The following is a 14,251-nucleotide window of genomic DNA, read 5'->3' as shown; positions in this document are numbered from 1 at the left end:
TATGTTCATGCATATACCAGAGATATGTTCATGCATATTTTCAATAGAGAATGAAGAGAGGCATACCAGTATCCTAGGGAGGATAAATATATCCCTGAGGCAAAAGAAAAGAGATGAATGTGCAAGACTCTAGTTAGCATCAGCAGGTAACTACCAGTAGCAGCAGAGATATTTTCATTCATATGCAATAGAAAATGAATAGGGACATACCAGTATTATAGAGAAGATAAGTATATTCCTGAGGCAAAAGAAAAGAGATGAATCTGGAGGATTCTAGCTTTCACACCTAACTCCAACGTATGAGCTAGATAAGAAAAAGAAAGTTTAAAAGAGCTGTTGATAGTCTAACATTGTCTTCCGGACCACATCAGAGGCAAACAATAAAACAACAGCATCAGCAGGCAAGTACTAACTGAAGTCCATGTTCTAGGCTATTAAATGACTTAGTTACTTTGAAAGAAGGGGACATAGATGCAGCATTCAGTAAAGAGCAGAATGCTTTACTGAAAAAGCTGCCTAACTGCCAAAGATTCAGGATACAGAACGTACATAAGATGGGCAATAAGCTTTGGTTCCTTTTGTTTTTTTTGCTTGATACATAGTCGGACATTTCTTGCAAGGCAAACAAACTTTTACATGGTCAAAGGTTTTTTGACCTTTTTAAAATGGTTTTTTTATGAAATTAAGATGAGCAGATTATTTCCGCAAAGCTTTTTTAGCTAGTTCATCTTGTGCAGTACAATAGTTTCTTTTCAGGAGGCAGTTTATGGAAAAAGGACTGTGCTTGACCTCTTTGATTTTTTTTTTTAATCAACAAAAGTAAAGCAATCAGTTTAGCTTCGTGAAGACTGTTAACAAGCTAATATATCATAGCTTAGTAGTTTGCGCTTCCGAATTGCCTCACCAGGGAAACATTAAGTAGTGTATAGCTCAGAATCTTATTTGCTTCGACAGTTTTTTCTTGGAACAAATAAATTGCTCGGGGATCGAAATTCACAAAGGACAGCAAGATACAAAAGGAAAATACTGCATGGTGCCTGATAACACATATTTTTTTTATTTAAATAGATCCAAATTGTTCAATAACAAAACAGAAATCAAACAAAAAACATAGTCTAAACAACAGCCAGGCCATGAGAAAATAGCATGGGCTAAGATCCAAATGTGCAGAATGCCTAACCACCAACAAAACAAACAACCAACGACACAACAAATCCACCATGACTTGGCCTAACTGTAACAGCCAAAGAGAGCTCGATATAGCATAAGATATAAGCTATACATCCAAAAAAAACAAACAAGAGAAGTTTACACTAAAAGCTAAAAAGAATTAGGCAGCTTGTGCTTCAGCATCATTCACGTCATAGGAAGCGACGATTGTATAGCGAGCACCCTTTGTAACCCTAAAAGCATGGTCCGAATGCTTAAGATAAAACAACATTACTCTTCCGTTAAGTGCACTCGCCACACGATCAGTAAGATGCACATCCTGGCGACAAAGTGAAAGCAATGACTTATTCTCATAGCCAAAAAATCAGCAAACAACATTACACTTTAGAAGCATATGCACAACAGGGAAATAGCAGTACCTCCTTATCAGCCTGATATAAACGGTGAGAATTGATACCTATTAACTTCTCGGCCTCATCTCCCATGGCTATTACATTCAGTGAACCAGTGCCATCCTTGATAGCAAGAGTCACACAAGCCCTTATAGCACAAACGAATAAGCAATTCATCTAACAAAAGAGGACTCAAAAACAGCAAAATAAAATAAAAAACAGGAACAAATAAAAAAATATAAAAGAGACTACCATAAGAACACCATACCTAGGGAAAGTATAAATGTCTCGGCTGCAATAGCGGCACATGATACCCCAGTTCAAAGAAAAATCATTAGGAAGATAGCAATGTGGACAGGCTAGATACCATAGTCTACCCTTTCTATACTCAAGAGAAACCGTGCCTCTTATCCATGCAGTTCCTATGTCCTGTGGTGGGTAACATACAAAGCAAGGGAGGAAAAGTTATGGGATACTCAAGGTGGATATGAAAACATTTATAGAGAAAGACTATGATTCCAGCAAGAATGTAATAGCAAACTCACAAACTTCGTCGCCTGTGCAATGAATGAGATCTGACTTATACGGCTAGAAGCAACTGGTGGGACCAATACACATGAATTAGCATAACTCCTCTCGTGGACCATTTGCGTGAGGTCTGATTTATTAGCTTGAAACCTAAACAGATTACAGTAATTTGATAAAGCAAAGTAATAGCAAAAAAAAATAAAAAAATAAACAGAGAACAACGAACTGGCAAAAAAAAAAGAAGGAACAAAACAGCAGACCATGCCCGGAGGTTCCCAGCTTCTTGCACAATTGGGGAAACCAATATCACAGACGAAGACTGAGTAGATAACGATAAATCTGGAAAAAGGATTGAGTGACCCAGAGAACAATGCTCAGGCAAAACCAAATGGTAAATTTTAAAAATAGTATGGATAAAAGATGAAAAGATATTTATAACATATAGAAGCTTACAGTTATCGGTAGTCACCCTAAGACGGATACATATCAAAACCGGATTCTGTGCAATATTAGCCATTATGTCAGCCCCTTCTATGGCTTCGAACTCATTCCAAAGAGTTAAAATAACAGGCCTAAGCCTTAACACAGAGGAACATATAAAAAATACTCATTAGCAACCCAAATACAAAAGATAAACTCAATAAACAGAGGGGGAAGAAAAGCAAACACCTACTCATAGTTAACAATAACATAGTCACGTGCGACAGATGGGCCTCCTTCAAAATATACCTCTCTAGCAGGAAAGGCACACAAAACAATTCCCATGATATCTGTGAAGCCACAAAAAAAAAATTAGAGAAAAACAAATGTATAGGCACAAGGAATTCAAGAACAAGGGGAAAAACAACCAACAAAATATAGAGCTACCTATGAAGTTTTCTGTGTCGGCAACAGCGTCACACGAAGCAATAGAGCGTAGGCGAAAATAGCATGGGAGTTTTGGAGGGTCAATTTCGATTAATTCATCAATTACAGTGTCATTAGTTAAAACCCAATAAAAGCGATAAGAACCAACACTCAAAGAAGAGTCAGGTATCTCATAAACACGGGCTTTTGAAACGCGATACTTCTTAAATGGCACAAGTACATCACTAACACGATCAATATTCTCATCAATCGTAAGTGCAGTCACCTTAACACCCTAAAATAAACAAATCCACAATCAGCAAAAGAACCAAAAAAAATTAAACGAGAAACAGCGCAAAACTGCACCTGGAAATCAGAAAAAACAAAGTATCGGAACTTCTTTGTTAGCTCACTGCCACAAGTTGTCTTCACGTGCGATGCCTCAATAAGCTGAACTTGAGATGTCCAACGAACCAGACAAGCATTAACCTCAGGCAAACGCAACATTCCATCAGCATGTTCAGACCACATAGTCTAAAGAAAAACGCTAATCAGGCCCAAATGAAAAAAAAACACGGGAAAAAGAGGAAATCAAAACGATAGCATAAATACAAAAAATCAGGCAAAGAAAGACGTTAATCAGGCCCAATGAAAAAAAAACACAGAAAAAAGGGGAAAGCAAAACGATAGCATAAATACAAAAAATCAGCCAAACAAGGAGCCACAAAAAAGTAGAACTAACGATTACATGAATGCAGATATTCAAGCAAAATACGAGCTAATAAAAATAGAACTAAAAGACAAACAGAAGAGCAGGTCACCAAATATAATGGCAGGTTAAAACCTGCAGTTCAAAGAAATATAACAGGGTGGCCTTGCCTAGCCTAGGTGATGATGAACTGAATTGCTTTTCACCTCAACATTTTTAGATAATTTTCTCCCACCACACAGATACATACATACATATATACAGTGCATTAATGATTCATTTATCCAGGCCTTGTATAACTGTTTATATAACTGACACATATTAACAGTAACAGGCATATCCAGGCAGATTTTGAATGCTAATTAATTTCCAAGATTCGACAACCTCAATCAGGAGGAGCTTTATGGGGAAAAAAACACAAATAGGCAACAAGAGCTCCAACCTTTCAATCAGTCATTTTTTTCGCTTGTTTATTTGTAGCAAGACCATTGATTTTTTTTTTTTTACTCTAACTCACACTTTTTTTAAAAAAAAAAAAGAGACCAAAGAATAAGGAAAAGCACTCTATTACTCAATCAATAGGGCTAAAAGCAAACAAAAAGTTACATAACACCTGAAACAGGAAGGAAATCTGATAGAAACAAACAAAAACACAAGCCCGGAAGAAGATAAATGCAACAAAAGAACAATTAACCTGGGGAAAAATTTAAAAGACCAACGAAGAGAGAACTGGAGGGAAAGAAGGAAAAAGCACAACAGCCAGGCACTACAACAAATAGCAAAGGGGAAAAAGAACGGGAAAAGGGGAAAATCTAAGAATCAAGAACAAGGGGGAAAATACCCCAGCAAAACACAAAAAAAGCGTAAAAGGCAATGCAAAAGAAAAAAGGATCTGGCCCAAAATGTAGAAAACACAGAGTCAATGAAAAAGCTAGTTCCGAGCCTAGCAAAACCTCTGGGGGAAGAAAAAGAAGAACAGGGAAAAAATGGAAAAAAACAGAGCAGCTAGATGAAAAGCTTTGCTTGACTAAACCCCGGTGGAAAAAGATATTAAGAAAAAGCACTCTATTAATCAATCAATAGGGCTAAAAGCAAACAAAAAAGGTATATAACAAATGAAATAGGAGGAACATCTGATAGAAACAAACAAAAAAACAAGCCCGGAAGAAGATAAATGTAACAAAAGAACAAGTCACCGGGGAAAAAATTTAAAAGAACAACGAAGACAGAACCAAGAACAAGGGGAAAAATACCCAAGCAAAACACAAAACAAGCGTAAAAGGCAGTGCAAAAGAAAAAAGCATCTGGCCCAAAATGTAGAAAACACAGAGTCAATGAAGAAGCTAGTTCCGAGCCTAGCAAAGCCTCCGAGGGAAGAAAAAGAAGAACAGGCAAAAAATGGAGAAAAACAGAGCAGCAAGATGAAAAGCTTCAGCACCAAGGGATGAATCTCTCAGAAGCAGAACCAACTGTATTCAGGTAATTAGAAAAACAAGACTACACATTTGCTTGACTAAATCCCGGTGGAAAAAGATATTTTAAAAAAAAATCATAAACAAGCATTCTAGGGGGAAAAGAGAATACCGGGGAAGAAATGGAGGAAAACAGAGCAGATAGCCGGAAAAAATGCAGTGCCGGGGGATGAATCTCTGAGATCCAACACAGGTAAGCAGAACTAACTACGAACGGAGCTAATGTTGAACTGAGGGGGAAAAAAGTAGCTGGAAAAGTAGCACCAAAGCGAATAATGTTTGGAGGGCAAGAAGCAGGGCTCAAACCCATTAATGCTCGAGCTGAAAGGCTGAAAAAGGCCGAAGAGTAAAAGTAAAAGTACAACCGATATTATTTATGGCCGTTAGGTACACGAAGGCTAGCTGGAGAAGCGGCCAAGGGAGACAGCCTATTTTTTTCTGATGCACAGCAGCGGCGAGTGTCATGCAACAAGACGACGAAACTAAACTGTACCGGTCAAAGTGGGCAAAAAAGATATCAAATTCTACGACGTCGTTGCATCTACCACAAACCACGCACAACGCACGTGAGAGGACGACCAAAACGAAGCCGACCAAAGAGGCCTTCGGCTGTTATTCTATATATGTTGAAAACCATAACGAGGCACTATGCATATGCTTCTTTTGCTTCACTTATTGATTACTGGGGTAATTTCACAAACCTATTTTGAGGTTTGCCTTAATAATTTCAAAAATCTCTCTTACCTCCCTTTGATTGACATCTTTTGTAATATTGTCACATTTTAAAAAAAAATAATAGACGAGGAGGGATAATAATTTACTTTGATTTGTACCCTTTCGTTATTCTTTATATAAATACCAGAGCAGCAATTAAGACTAAAATAAACCTAATAGACAAAAGGCAAATTGGAAGAGATGTAAGTGCAACAAAGAGAAGTTGCAGCAGATATGTAATTTAACAATTTTGCAATGATTAATACTCCATATCTAAAATTATTAAGACAAAATAAGAAACACAAGTTTAACGGCAAAAGAAGCAACTTAAAGAGGAAATTAATAAAAGATATTATAGCAAATCATAACAAGTTCTAATATTAAAAGGCACTCTTATAATTCACCAACTCATTTAATATAAAGAATAGCGAAAAAAAATCATTTGCTTATATTATTGATTACAGCAAGAAGGCAACAATCATCAGGATTTCAAAAGCGAAAAAAAATCCAAATAAGCCACATTTGCTTCTAATGCCCATTTGATGTGCTCCTAATTTGCTCGGTAATTGCAAGGTCAAAAGTTCCCTACATTTTATTGCTACAGGATTAAAAAAAAAGTCATATAGTTTTGTTAATTGCTATTGGATTTTTAAAAAGGTAATATTGTCAATATGCTGAATCTTTGTAGCTGAACTCGGACGGGAAGACCAGCAAGAAGATGAAGAAAAGGCCTTTCTCAGTCGTCTGTGATGCTCATCTCCGCCACAAATCAGGGGCAGGAGGTACTGCTACTCTTTCATTTCTTTCTCCAAGAAACGCCACCCTTATTCAAAACACACAATCAGCTTCTAGTTCTGCTGCTTCTCATGCCTATAGTACTGGTAGTACAATTAGTAATCATCACCCTAAATCTGACAGTAGTGTTCGTTCCGGGTCTTGGGGATTGAGGAGTAATATCGATAGTATCAGCAATCTTGATGAAGCTCTGGGCTTTTACAAGCAGATGGCTCGGATGAGACCTGTGCCTAGTGTTGTTCATTTCACTCAATTGCTGGGTCGTATTGTTAAGATGAAGCAATATTTGGTGGTTCTTTCTCTTTACAGAGATATGGCTGAGTTAGGATGCATTCCGCTTAATGAATACACACTTAATATTGTGATTAACTGTTATTGCTTCTTGGGTAAAGTGAATTTTGGGTTTTCTATATTTGGTGGCTTCTTCAAGCGAGGTATTTTGCCCGATACGGCCACCTTTAATACTCTGCTTAAAGGACTCTTTTGGGAACACAAAATTCATGAGGCACAAGCATTGTTCAAGAAAATAATATATGAAAAGCTATGCATACCTAATGAAATTACGTATGGGACTGTGATAGATGGGCTTTCTAAGGCTGGGAACACTAGCATGGCCATTCAAGTCCTTAGATTCATGGAAAAAGGAGGAAGGTGCAGGCCTCATACAGCTGCTTACAACACTATTATCGACGGGTTGTGCAAGGATAAAATGATGGATCAAGCTCTCTCCCTGTTACACGAGATGATTGAGAAAGGAATTGCCCCTGATGTCATCACTTACAATTGTTTGGTCCGGGGTCTGTGCAATTTAAGTAAATGGAAGGACGTTGAAAAGCTTTTGACTGAGATGAAGGCTTATAATATTGTTCCAAGTGTCGTTACTTTTAGTATTCTTATTGATGCACTATGTAAGGATGGACAGTTAGAAGATGCAGAGGAGGTACTGAAAATCATGATTGAGCAAAATGAGAAGCCTGATAATGCTACATATAACGCATTGATGGATGGGTACTGTTTACAAGGCCAAATGGACGAAGCAAAGATAGTTTTTGATAAAATGGCTGCTAACGGCCGTAGTCCTGATGTTCAAAGCCATAATATATTGATCCATGGCTATATGAAGAAAATGAAAGTGGAAGCAGCCATGAATCTCTTCCAAGAGATCCAACATAAAGGGTTAACACCTGATGTTGCAACTTATAACACTGTCCTGCAGGGCTTATTTAGTTTGCGGAGGTATCTTACAGCAGTCGAAGCTTTCGGCGAGATGCGAGCTGCTGGCTTAAAACCTAATTTTCACACTTACTGCGTGTTGTTAAATGGTTTATGCAAGAATTCACATGCTGAGGAAGCACTTCAATTTTTGCGCAAGATGGAAGTTGATGGAGTAGATTGTCAGATATCAATGTACAACATCGTCCTTGATGGATTATGCAAATGTGGGAAGCTTGACAGCGCCCAGCATCTTTTCTATAGTCTCTCTTCTAAAGGATTAGACCCTGATGTTAGAACATATAACACGATGATAAATGGCCTCTTTTCAGAAGGTTTACTAGAGGTAGCCAAAGAGTTTATTAAGAAAATGGAAGAAAATGGTTGCACTCCAGATCTAATTACATTTAATATTATTGTTCATGGACTTCTTAAGGCTGGCGAATTTAATGATGCAGTGGTATGTTTTGATGAAATGGATAGGAGAGGATTCTCACTGCATTTGTCTACTTTTTCGTTTTTACTAGATTCATACAGAGATAGTGGAAATGATCCCTCTATTTTTAAGATAATTGAGAAGTTTGCTCCAAAAATGGGTAATGGAAGTCTAAATAATGGAGAAGGGGGATCTTATCCTTAATTGGCTTCATTTGGGACCTCTGGATATTCTGCTGCTTTTTTTGGCTCCAAGCATTTAGTCATCCAAAGGTACATGATGTAGATTCGCAGTTGACATTGTTGTCAGTATCTGTCCTTTTGGTCTCAAAAAGTTTATCAACAGTCCTTGGAGGAGCAATCTTTGAGCATATTCCAGAGATTTGAAGATTAAATACTTGCAGGGTGATGAGCGACGATGTGTTGAAGCTCTCTCATCACTATCAGATGAAAAGAGTGGCTACCTGCCTGTTTTCAATGCTATTCATGGTTTGTACACTTTAATCATTCCTCTCTCCTCAGTTTCTCAAATTTTTATTCCTAATTTTCAACTTTCTCGAAGGTTTACATTGGCCGTTTGAATCACTTTATAGATGCTTACTTTATATATGATTGCTTGTCCATGTAATTGGCATGTGGGGTTGTTGAATTGCAGCTTAATTTATCTTCATATACAGACATTGTTCACTTGGCAGTTGGAAAGTAATCAAATTAAGTGACACATAAGCTGGAGTTGCGGATGAGAGTCATCATACTGTGGAATTCACTTTCTTTCACTAAACTGGAGAGCCACTTATTTGAGTATTCTTTGCCTGAGGGCTAATGACTTGTATTTAGCATAAGCGTACTCGTATTTTAACTTATCTAAGCTTCATAAAATTGCTATGTTGTGCTAATGACTTGACATGTGTCCTTTCGTTGACAGTTGTCCTTTTACTTTCGAATACTCGTTGTTGTTTTCAGAACATAGAGATATTATGGAAGCAAACATACTGGAACTGGCAGTTGGGCAATTTTGACAACGAAACATTCACTGATCAGATATTGACGATGATCTAAATGCAAAGTTTACCGCAGTGTTAGAACGTGCTGTAGTACCATTGTCTGTATTGACCCAATATCTGCTCTTTGCCTACTGTTGCTTTTAGTGACTGCTTAAGTTTGATGCTGATCAGCAAATTTGATAGTAGCATGTAGAGAATAATATTTTATTTTGCTCTTTGACATTCTCTGTGTCTTGTTTAAGAGGCCTTTTAGGTATCCAGCTGCTTAAAGTTCTGGATTGCACCCATCATGACGATTCATTTATTTATGTAGGATGACTGAGCTGAGATATTTAACAGGGAAGATCGTTTAACTGCAAGTAGAGGACAAATAAAATCTGTTTATTAATCGCAGGCCCAAGCCAAAGCTTCTATTGTTAGTAGTACTAGTTATAAGGATTCTTTTCCTTCTTTTATTCTGCTTTGGTTCTATGAATACCTTTTCCAGTTTTGTATTCTGCTTATGGATGCTCAAACTTGTCTTAATTACAGGCACCAAGGGAGGAAGTATTGCTAATGCAGAGATCGGAGTTGAACTCAGAAGGATGAATGCTTGAAGCTTTACTAATGAGCATAGTATGGGTACATGCCTTCGATATGATTTACTTTAGAGAGGGTTGGATGATTGATTAACTTTGATGCTGGAGAATGTGAGCTACCACAACAGATCTGGACTGGCCATGAAATGAAAATTACATATTTGGTGGCTGGATGTCATTTTTTTCTTCTTACTATATCAAAGTTTGTCTGCTGAGATTTGCTTTATCCAAAAAGTTTTCTTGTTGAATTGGTTTGGTCATCTTGCATCTCATTTTGCATAGACAAATTATAGGGCAGGAAGGAGTTTGTTGTGCTGGTACTAGTTTTCAACTGGACCCGAGAACATTTTCTGATATGCTCGGGCCTTTTTCTGTGGTTTTCCCTATGGTTGTGAAGCTGATTGATTGCCTGGGCTGTCTGCTCGTGGAGATGTAGCTCTTTCTTTCTTTTTCTTCTTAAAAATTTTTTGGCTGATACTCTAAAGAAAGTGCTAGCACTTGGCAAATAAATGAGTATTATAAGTGACTTTTATCATATGTTATCATGTTATGGTATTTAAAGGAAAAAGCAAACTAGCACGAATAGTTGAATGATGAGAATAATAAAATCAAGTATCATCACAAATAATACACCCTAAACAATTTGGATGCGAATGATTTGAAAAAAAAAATAATTTGCTTGCATCATTTCAATCTATTTTTTTTATTTCACATACATCAAATCACGAAAAATGTTACAGTAATTATTTTAAATAAATATCTCAAATAATCTTTTGTCCAAACATGCTAATTAAATTTAGTGAATTGATTAATAGGATACATGTGTATAGAGCTGTTAATCGAGTCGAATCGAATATTTGACTGCTGAACTCGACTCAAGTTTAACTCGAGCTGAGCTCGAGCTCGCTCCAACAGCTGGACGAGTTTTGAAATGTGTTCGGATTTGACTCGCCAAATGGACATGTGGCTCGAGATCGAGCTCTACCCGTTTGTGAGCTTGCCCGAGGTCGACTCGTTTATCACAAATGAGTCAAGTTTGCACGAGCTCGAGCAAATTAATCCCAATAAAAATTTATAATTTATAATTTTTATATTTTTGAATTGTGAAATGACATATATGTACTTCCTTATTGAATATAATTGAGCTACTCGGATAACAAACGAATCAAGCTTACTCGGCTTGTTAATTAAACGAGCATATGTCAAGGTCGAACTCGACTTGTTTACCACAATTAACGAGTTGAGCTCAAGCTTTATCGAATCGACCTCAATCGAACTTTCGGACTGCTCGTTTCATTTAACAGCTCTACATGTGTGCATGTTATAAACTAATTTTGGTATCATTTAAATTATTAAATATCATAACTAATAGATAGTTGGATTTTTTTTCTAATTGATCATTCATCGTATCTGTTAACAAGTTTTTTTTTTTCTTTTGCTCCGTATATGTTAACAAGTGTTTTTCAAAAAAAGTGCTTATGTTGTAAGAATTTTGTAATTAATGTAGAATTAAAAATAACATAAGAGGATAACCTTTTGATGTGGGAGGGGTTTTGTTTGATTTTGGTCTAAAATGGAATGAGCAAAAGGGAAATGCTATTGTCACTCTCTCATAAGTTTATGTTCATGTGTCTCTATATAGTTTTATTAAATTATTGAGTTTATTTTCATAAAAAAAAAACCAAAAATATTATCAAACTCAGAGTAATAAACCAAAAATGCTAAAAAGAGACCAAAAATACAAAATGAAAAACCAGAAAAGAATGAATTAATCACAAAACCTGAGAGGAGGGGAGAAGACAAGCTTCAGCAAAAGACAAAAGAGGACCATCGTCTTTCGCTCCTCACTCTGTCTCCTCAGCAGCGACTTTCTGATTTTGTAGCTGAACTCCGAAGGCAAAACCATCAAGAAGATGAGAAAAAGGGCCTTCTCTGTTGCTTATCTTTGTCACAAAGCAGGGGCGAAAGGTACTGCTACTACTGCCGCTTTTACTACTCTTTCATTTCTTTCTCCAATAAATTCAACCCCCATCCAATCAGCTTTTCACTCTGCAGCCCTCACTATTGGTATTGAAAGTAGTAATCATCATCAGGCTAAGCCTAACAACATTGTTCATTATGGGTCTCGGAGATTGAGGAGTGATATTGACGTTATCAGCAATCTCGATGAAGCTCTAGGCTTTTACAAGCAGATGGTACGGATGCAACCTGTGCCTAGTGTTGTTCATTTCAATAGACTGCTGGGTCGTATTGTTAAGATGAAGCAATATTTGGTGGTTCTTTCTCTTTCCAGGGATATGGCTGAGTTGGGATGCATTCCGCTTGATGATTACACGCTAAGTATTGTGATTAATTGTTACTGCTTCTTGGGTAGAGTGGATTTTGGGTTTTCTATATTTGGTGGCTTCTTCAAGCGAGGTATTTTGCCCAATACGGCCACCTTTACCACTCTGCTCAAAGGACTCTTTCGGGAACACAAAATTCATGAGGCACAAGGATTTTTCAAGAAAATAATATATGAAAAGCTATGCGTACCCGATAAAATTACGAATGGGACTGTGATAGATGGGCTTTCTAAGGCTGGAAACACTAGCATGGCCATTCAAGTCCTTAGATTCATGGAAAAAGGAGGAAGGTGCAGGCCTGATACAGCTGCTTAAAGCACTATTATCGACGGGTTGTGCAAGGATAAAATGATGGATCAAGCTCTCTCCCTGTTACACAAGATGATTGAGAAAGGAATTGCCCCTGATGTCATCACTTACAGTTGTTTGGTCCGGGGTCTGTGCAATTTAAGTAAATGGAAGGACGTTGAAAAGCTCTTGACTGAGATGAAGGCTTATAATATTGTTCCAAATGTTATTACTTTTAATATTCTTATTGATGCACTATGTAAGGAAGGACAGTTAGAAGGTGCAGAGGAGGTACTGAAAATCATGATTGAGCAAAATCAGAAGCCTGATAATGCTACATATAGGGCATTGATGGATGGGTACTGTTTACAAGGCCGAATGGATGAAGCAAAGATAGTTTTTGATAAAATGGCTGCTAGCGGCCTTAATCCTGATGTTCAAAGCCATAGTATATTGATCAATGGTTATATGAAGAAAATGAAAGTGGAAGCAGCCATGAGTCTCTTCCAAGAGATCCGACATAAAGGGTTAACACCGAATGTTGTTACCTATACCACTTTCCTGCAGGGTTTATTTAGTGTCGGGAGGTATCTTACAACAATCGAAGCTTTTGATGAGATGCGAGCTGCTGGCTTAAAACCTAATTTTCACACTTACTGTGTTTTGTTGAATGGTTTATGCAAGAATTCACATGTTGAGGAAGCACTTCAATTTTTGCACAAGATGGAAGTTGATGGAGTAGATTGTCATATAACAATGTACAACATCGTCCTTGATGGATTATGCAAATGTGGGAAGCTTGACAGTGCCCGGCATCTTTTCTATAGTCTCTCTTCTAAAGGATTGGATCCTAATGTTTCAACATATAACACGATGATAAATGGCCTCTTTTCAGAAGGTTTCCTACAGGAAGCCAAAGAGTTTATTAAGAAAATGGAAGAAAATGGCTGCACTCCAAATCTAATTACATTTAATATTATTGTTCAAGGACTTCTTAAGGCTGGCGAATTTAATGATGCAGTGGTTTATTTTGATGAAATGGATAGGAGAGGATTCTCGCTGCATTTGTCTACTTTTTCACTTTTACTAGATTCATACAGAGATAGTGGAAATGATCCCTCTATTTTTAAGATAATTGAGAAGTTTGCTCAAAAAATGGGTAATGGAAGTCTAAATAATGGAGAAGGGGAATCTTATTCTTAATTGGCTTCATTTGGGACCTTTGGATATTCTGCTGCTTTTTTTGGCTCCTAGCATTTAGTCATCCAAAGGTACATGCTGTAGATTCGCAGTTGATATTGTTGTCAGTATCTGTCCTTTTGGTCTCAAAAAGTTTATCAACAGTCCTTGGAGGAGCAATCTTTGAGCATATTCTAGAGATTTGAAGATTAAATACTTGCAGGTTTAATATGATAAGCGACGATGTGTTGAAGCTTTCTCATCACTATCAGATGAAAAGAGTGGCTACCTGCCCGTTTTCAATGCATTTCATGGTTTGTACTCTGTGATCATTCCTCTCTCCTCAGTTTCTCAAAATTTTATTCCTAATTTTCAACTTTCTCGAAGGTTTACTTTGGCCATTTGAATCACTTTATAGATGCTTACTTGATACATGATAGCTTGTCCATGTAATTGGCATGTGGGGTTGTTGAATTGCAGCTTAATTTATCTTCATATACAGACATTGTTCACTTGGCAGTTGGAAAGTAATCAAATTAAGTGACACATAAGCTGGACTTGTATTTAGCATAAGCGTACTTGTA

The 14,251-nt window shown here is 37.1% G+C and overlaps 1 protein-coding gene across 1 annotated transcript; it reads right to left on the bottom strand.

The window, feature by feature from the left end:
- Positions 1–1,088: 1,088 nt before the first annotated feature.
- On the bottom strand, positions 1,089–5,569 carry LOC113720574 (replication protein A 70 kDa DNA-binding subunit B-like). Its single transcript, XM_072055542.1, has 10 exons — positions 5,230–5,569; positions 3,303–3,470; positions 2,958–3,231; positions 2,764–2,860; positions 2,544–2,668; positions 2,351–2,429; positions 2,108–2,240; positions 1,831–1,991; positions 1,590–1,710; positions 1,089–1,489 (listed from the first exon to the last, which is right to left on the bottom strand). Exons 1-10 carry the CDS (start codon positions 5,425–5,427, stop codon positions 1,331–1,333), a joined length of 1,515 nt encoding a protein of 504 aa, XP_071911643.1. The 5' UTR covers positions 5,428–5,569; the 3' UTR covers positions 1,089–1,330.
- Positions 5,570–14,251: the final 8,682 nt, after the last annotated feature.

This window comes from Coffea arabica, chromosome 6e (assembly GCF_036785885.1).
Source record: "Coffea arabica cultivar ET-39 chromosome 6e, Coffea Arabica ET-39 HiFi, whole genome shotgun sequence".
In the NCBI taxonomy this organism is placed as follows: Eukaryota; Viridiplantae; Streptophyta; class Magnoliopsida; order Gentianales; family Rubiaceae; genus Coffea; species Coffea arabica.
The sequence above is the reverse complement of the archived record's forward strand: the minus strand, read 5'-3'. Positions and strand labels throughout refer to the sequence as shown.

Bases quoted from the DNA above. Each gene is read 5' to 3' on its own strand.
- LOC113720574 (XM_072055542.1), bottom strand. From the start codon at position 5,427: ATGGGTTTGAGCCCTGCTTCTTGCCCTCCAAACATTATTCGCTTTGGT. The intron at 2,861-2,957 runs GTAGCTCTATAT...GTGGCTTCACAG, and splicing joins CGACACAGAAAACTTCATAG to ATATCATGGGAATTGTTTTG. The intron at 1,490-1,589 runs GTACTGCTATTT...CTTTGTCGCCAG, and splicing joins TATATCAGGCTGATAAGGAG to GATGTGCATCTTACTGATCG.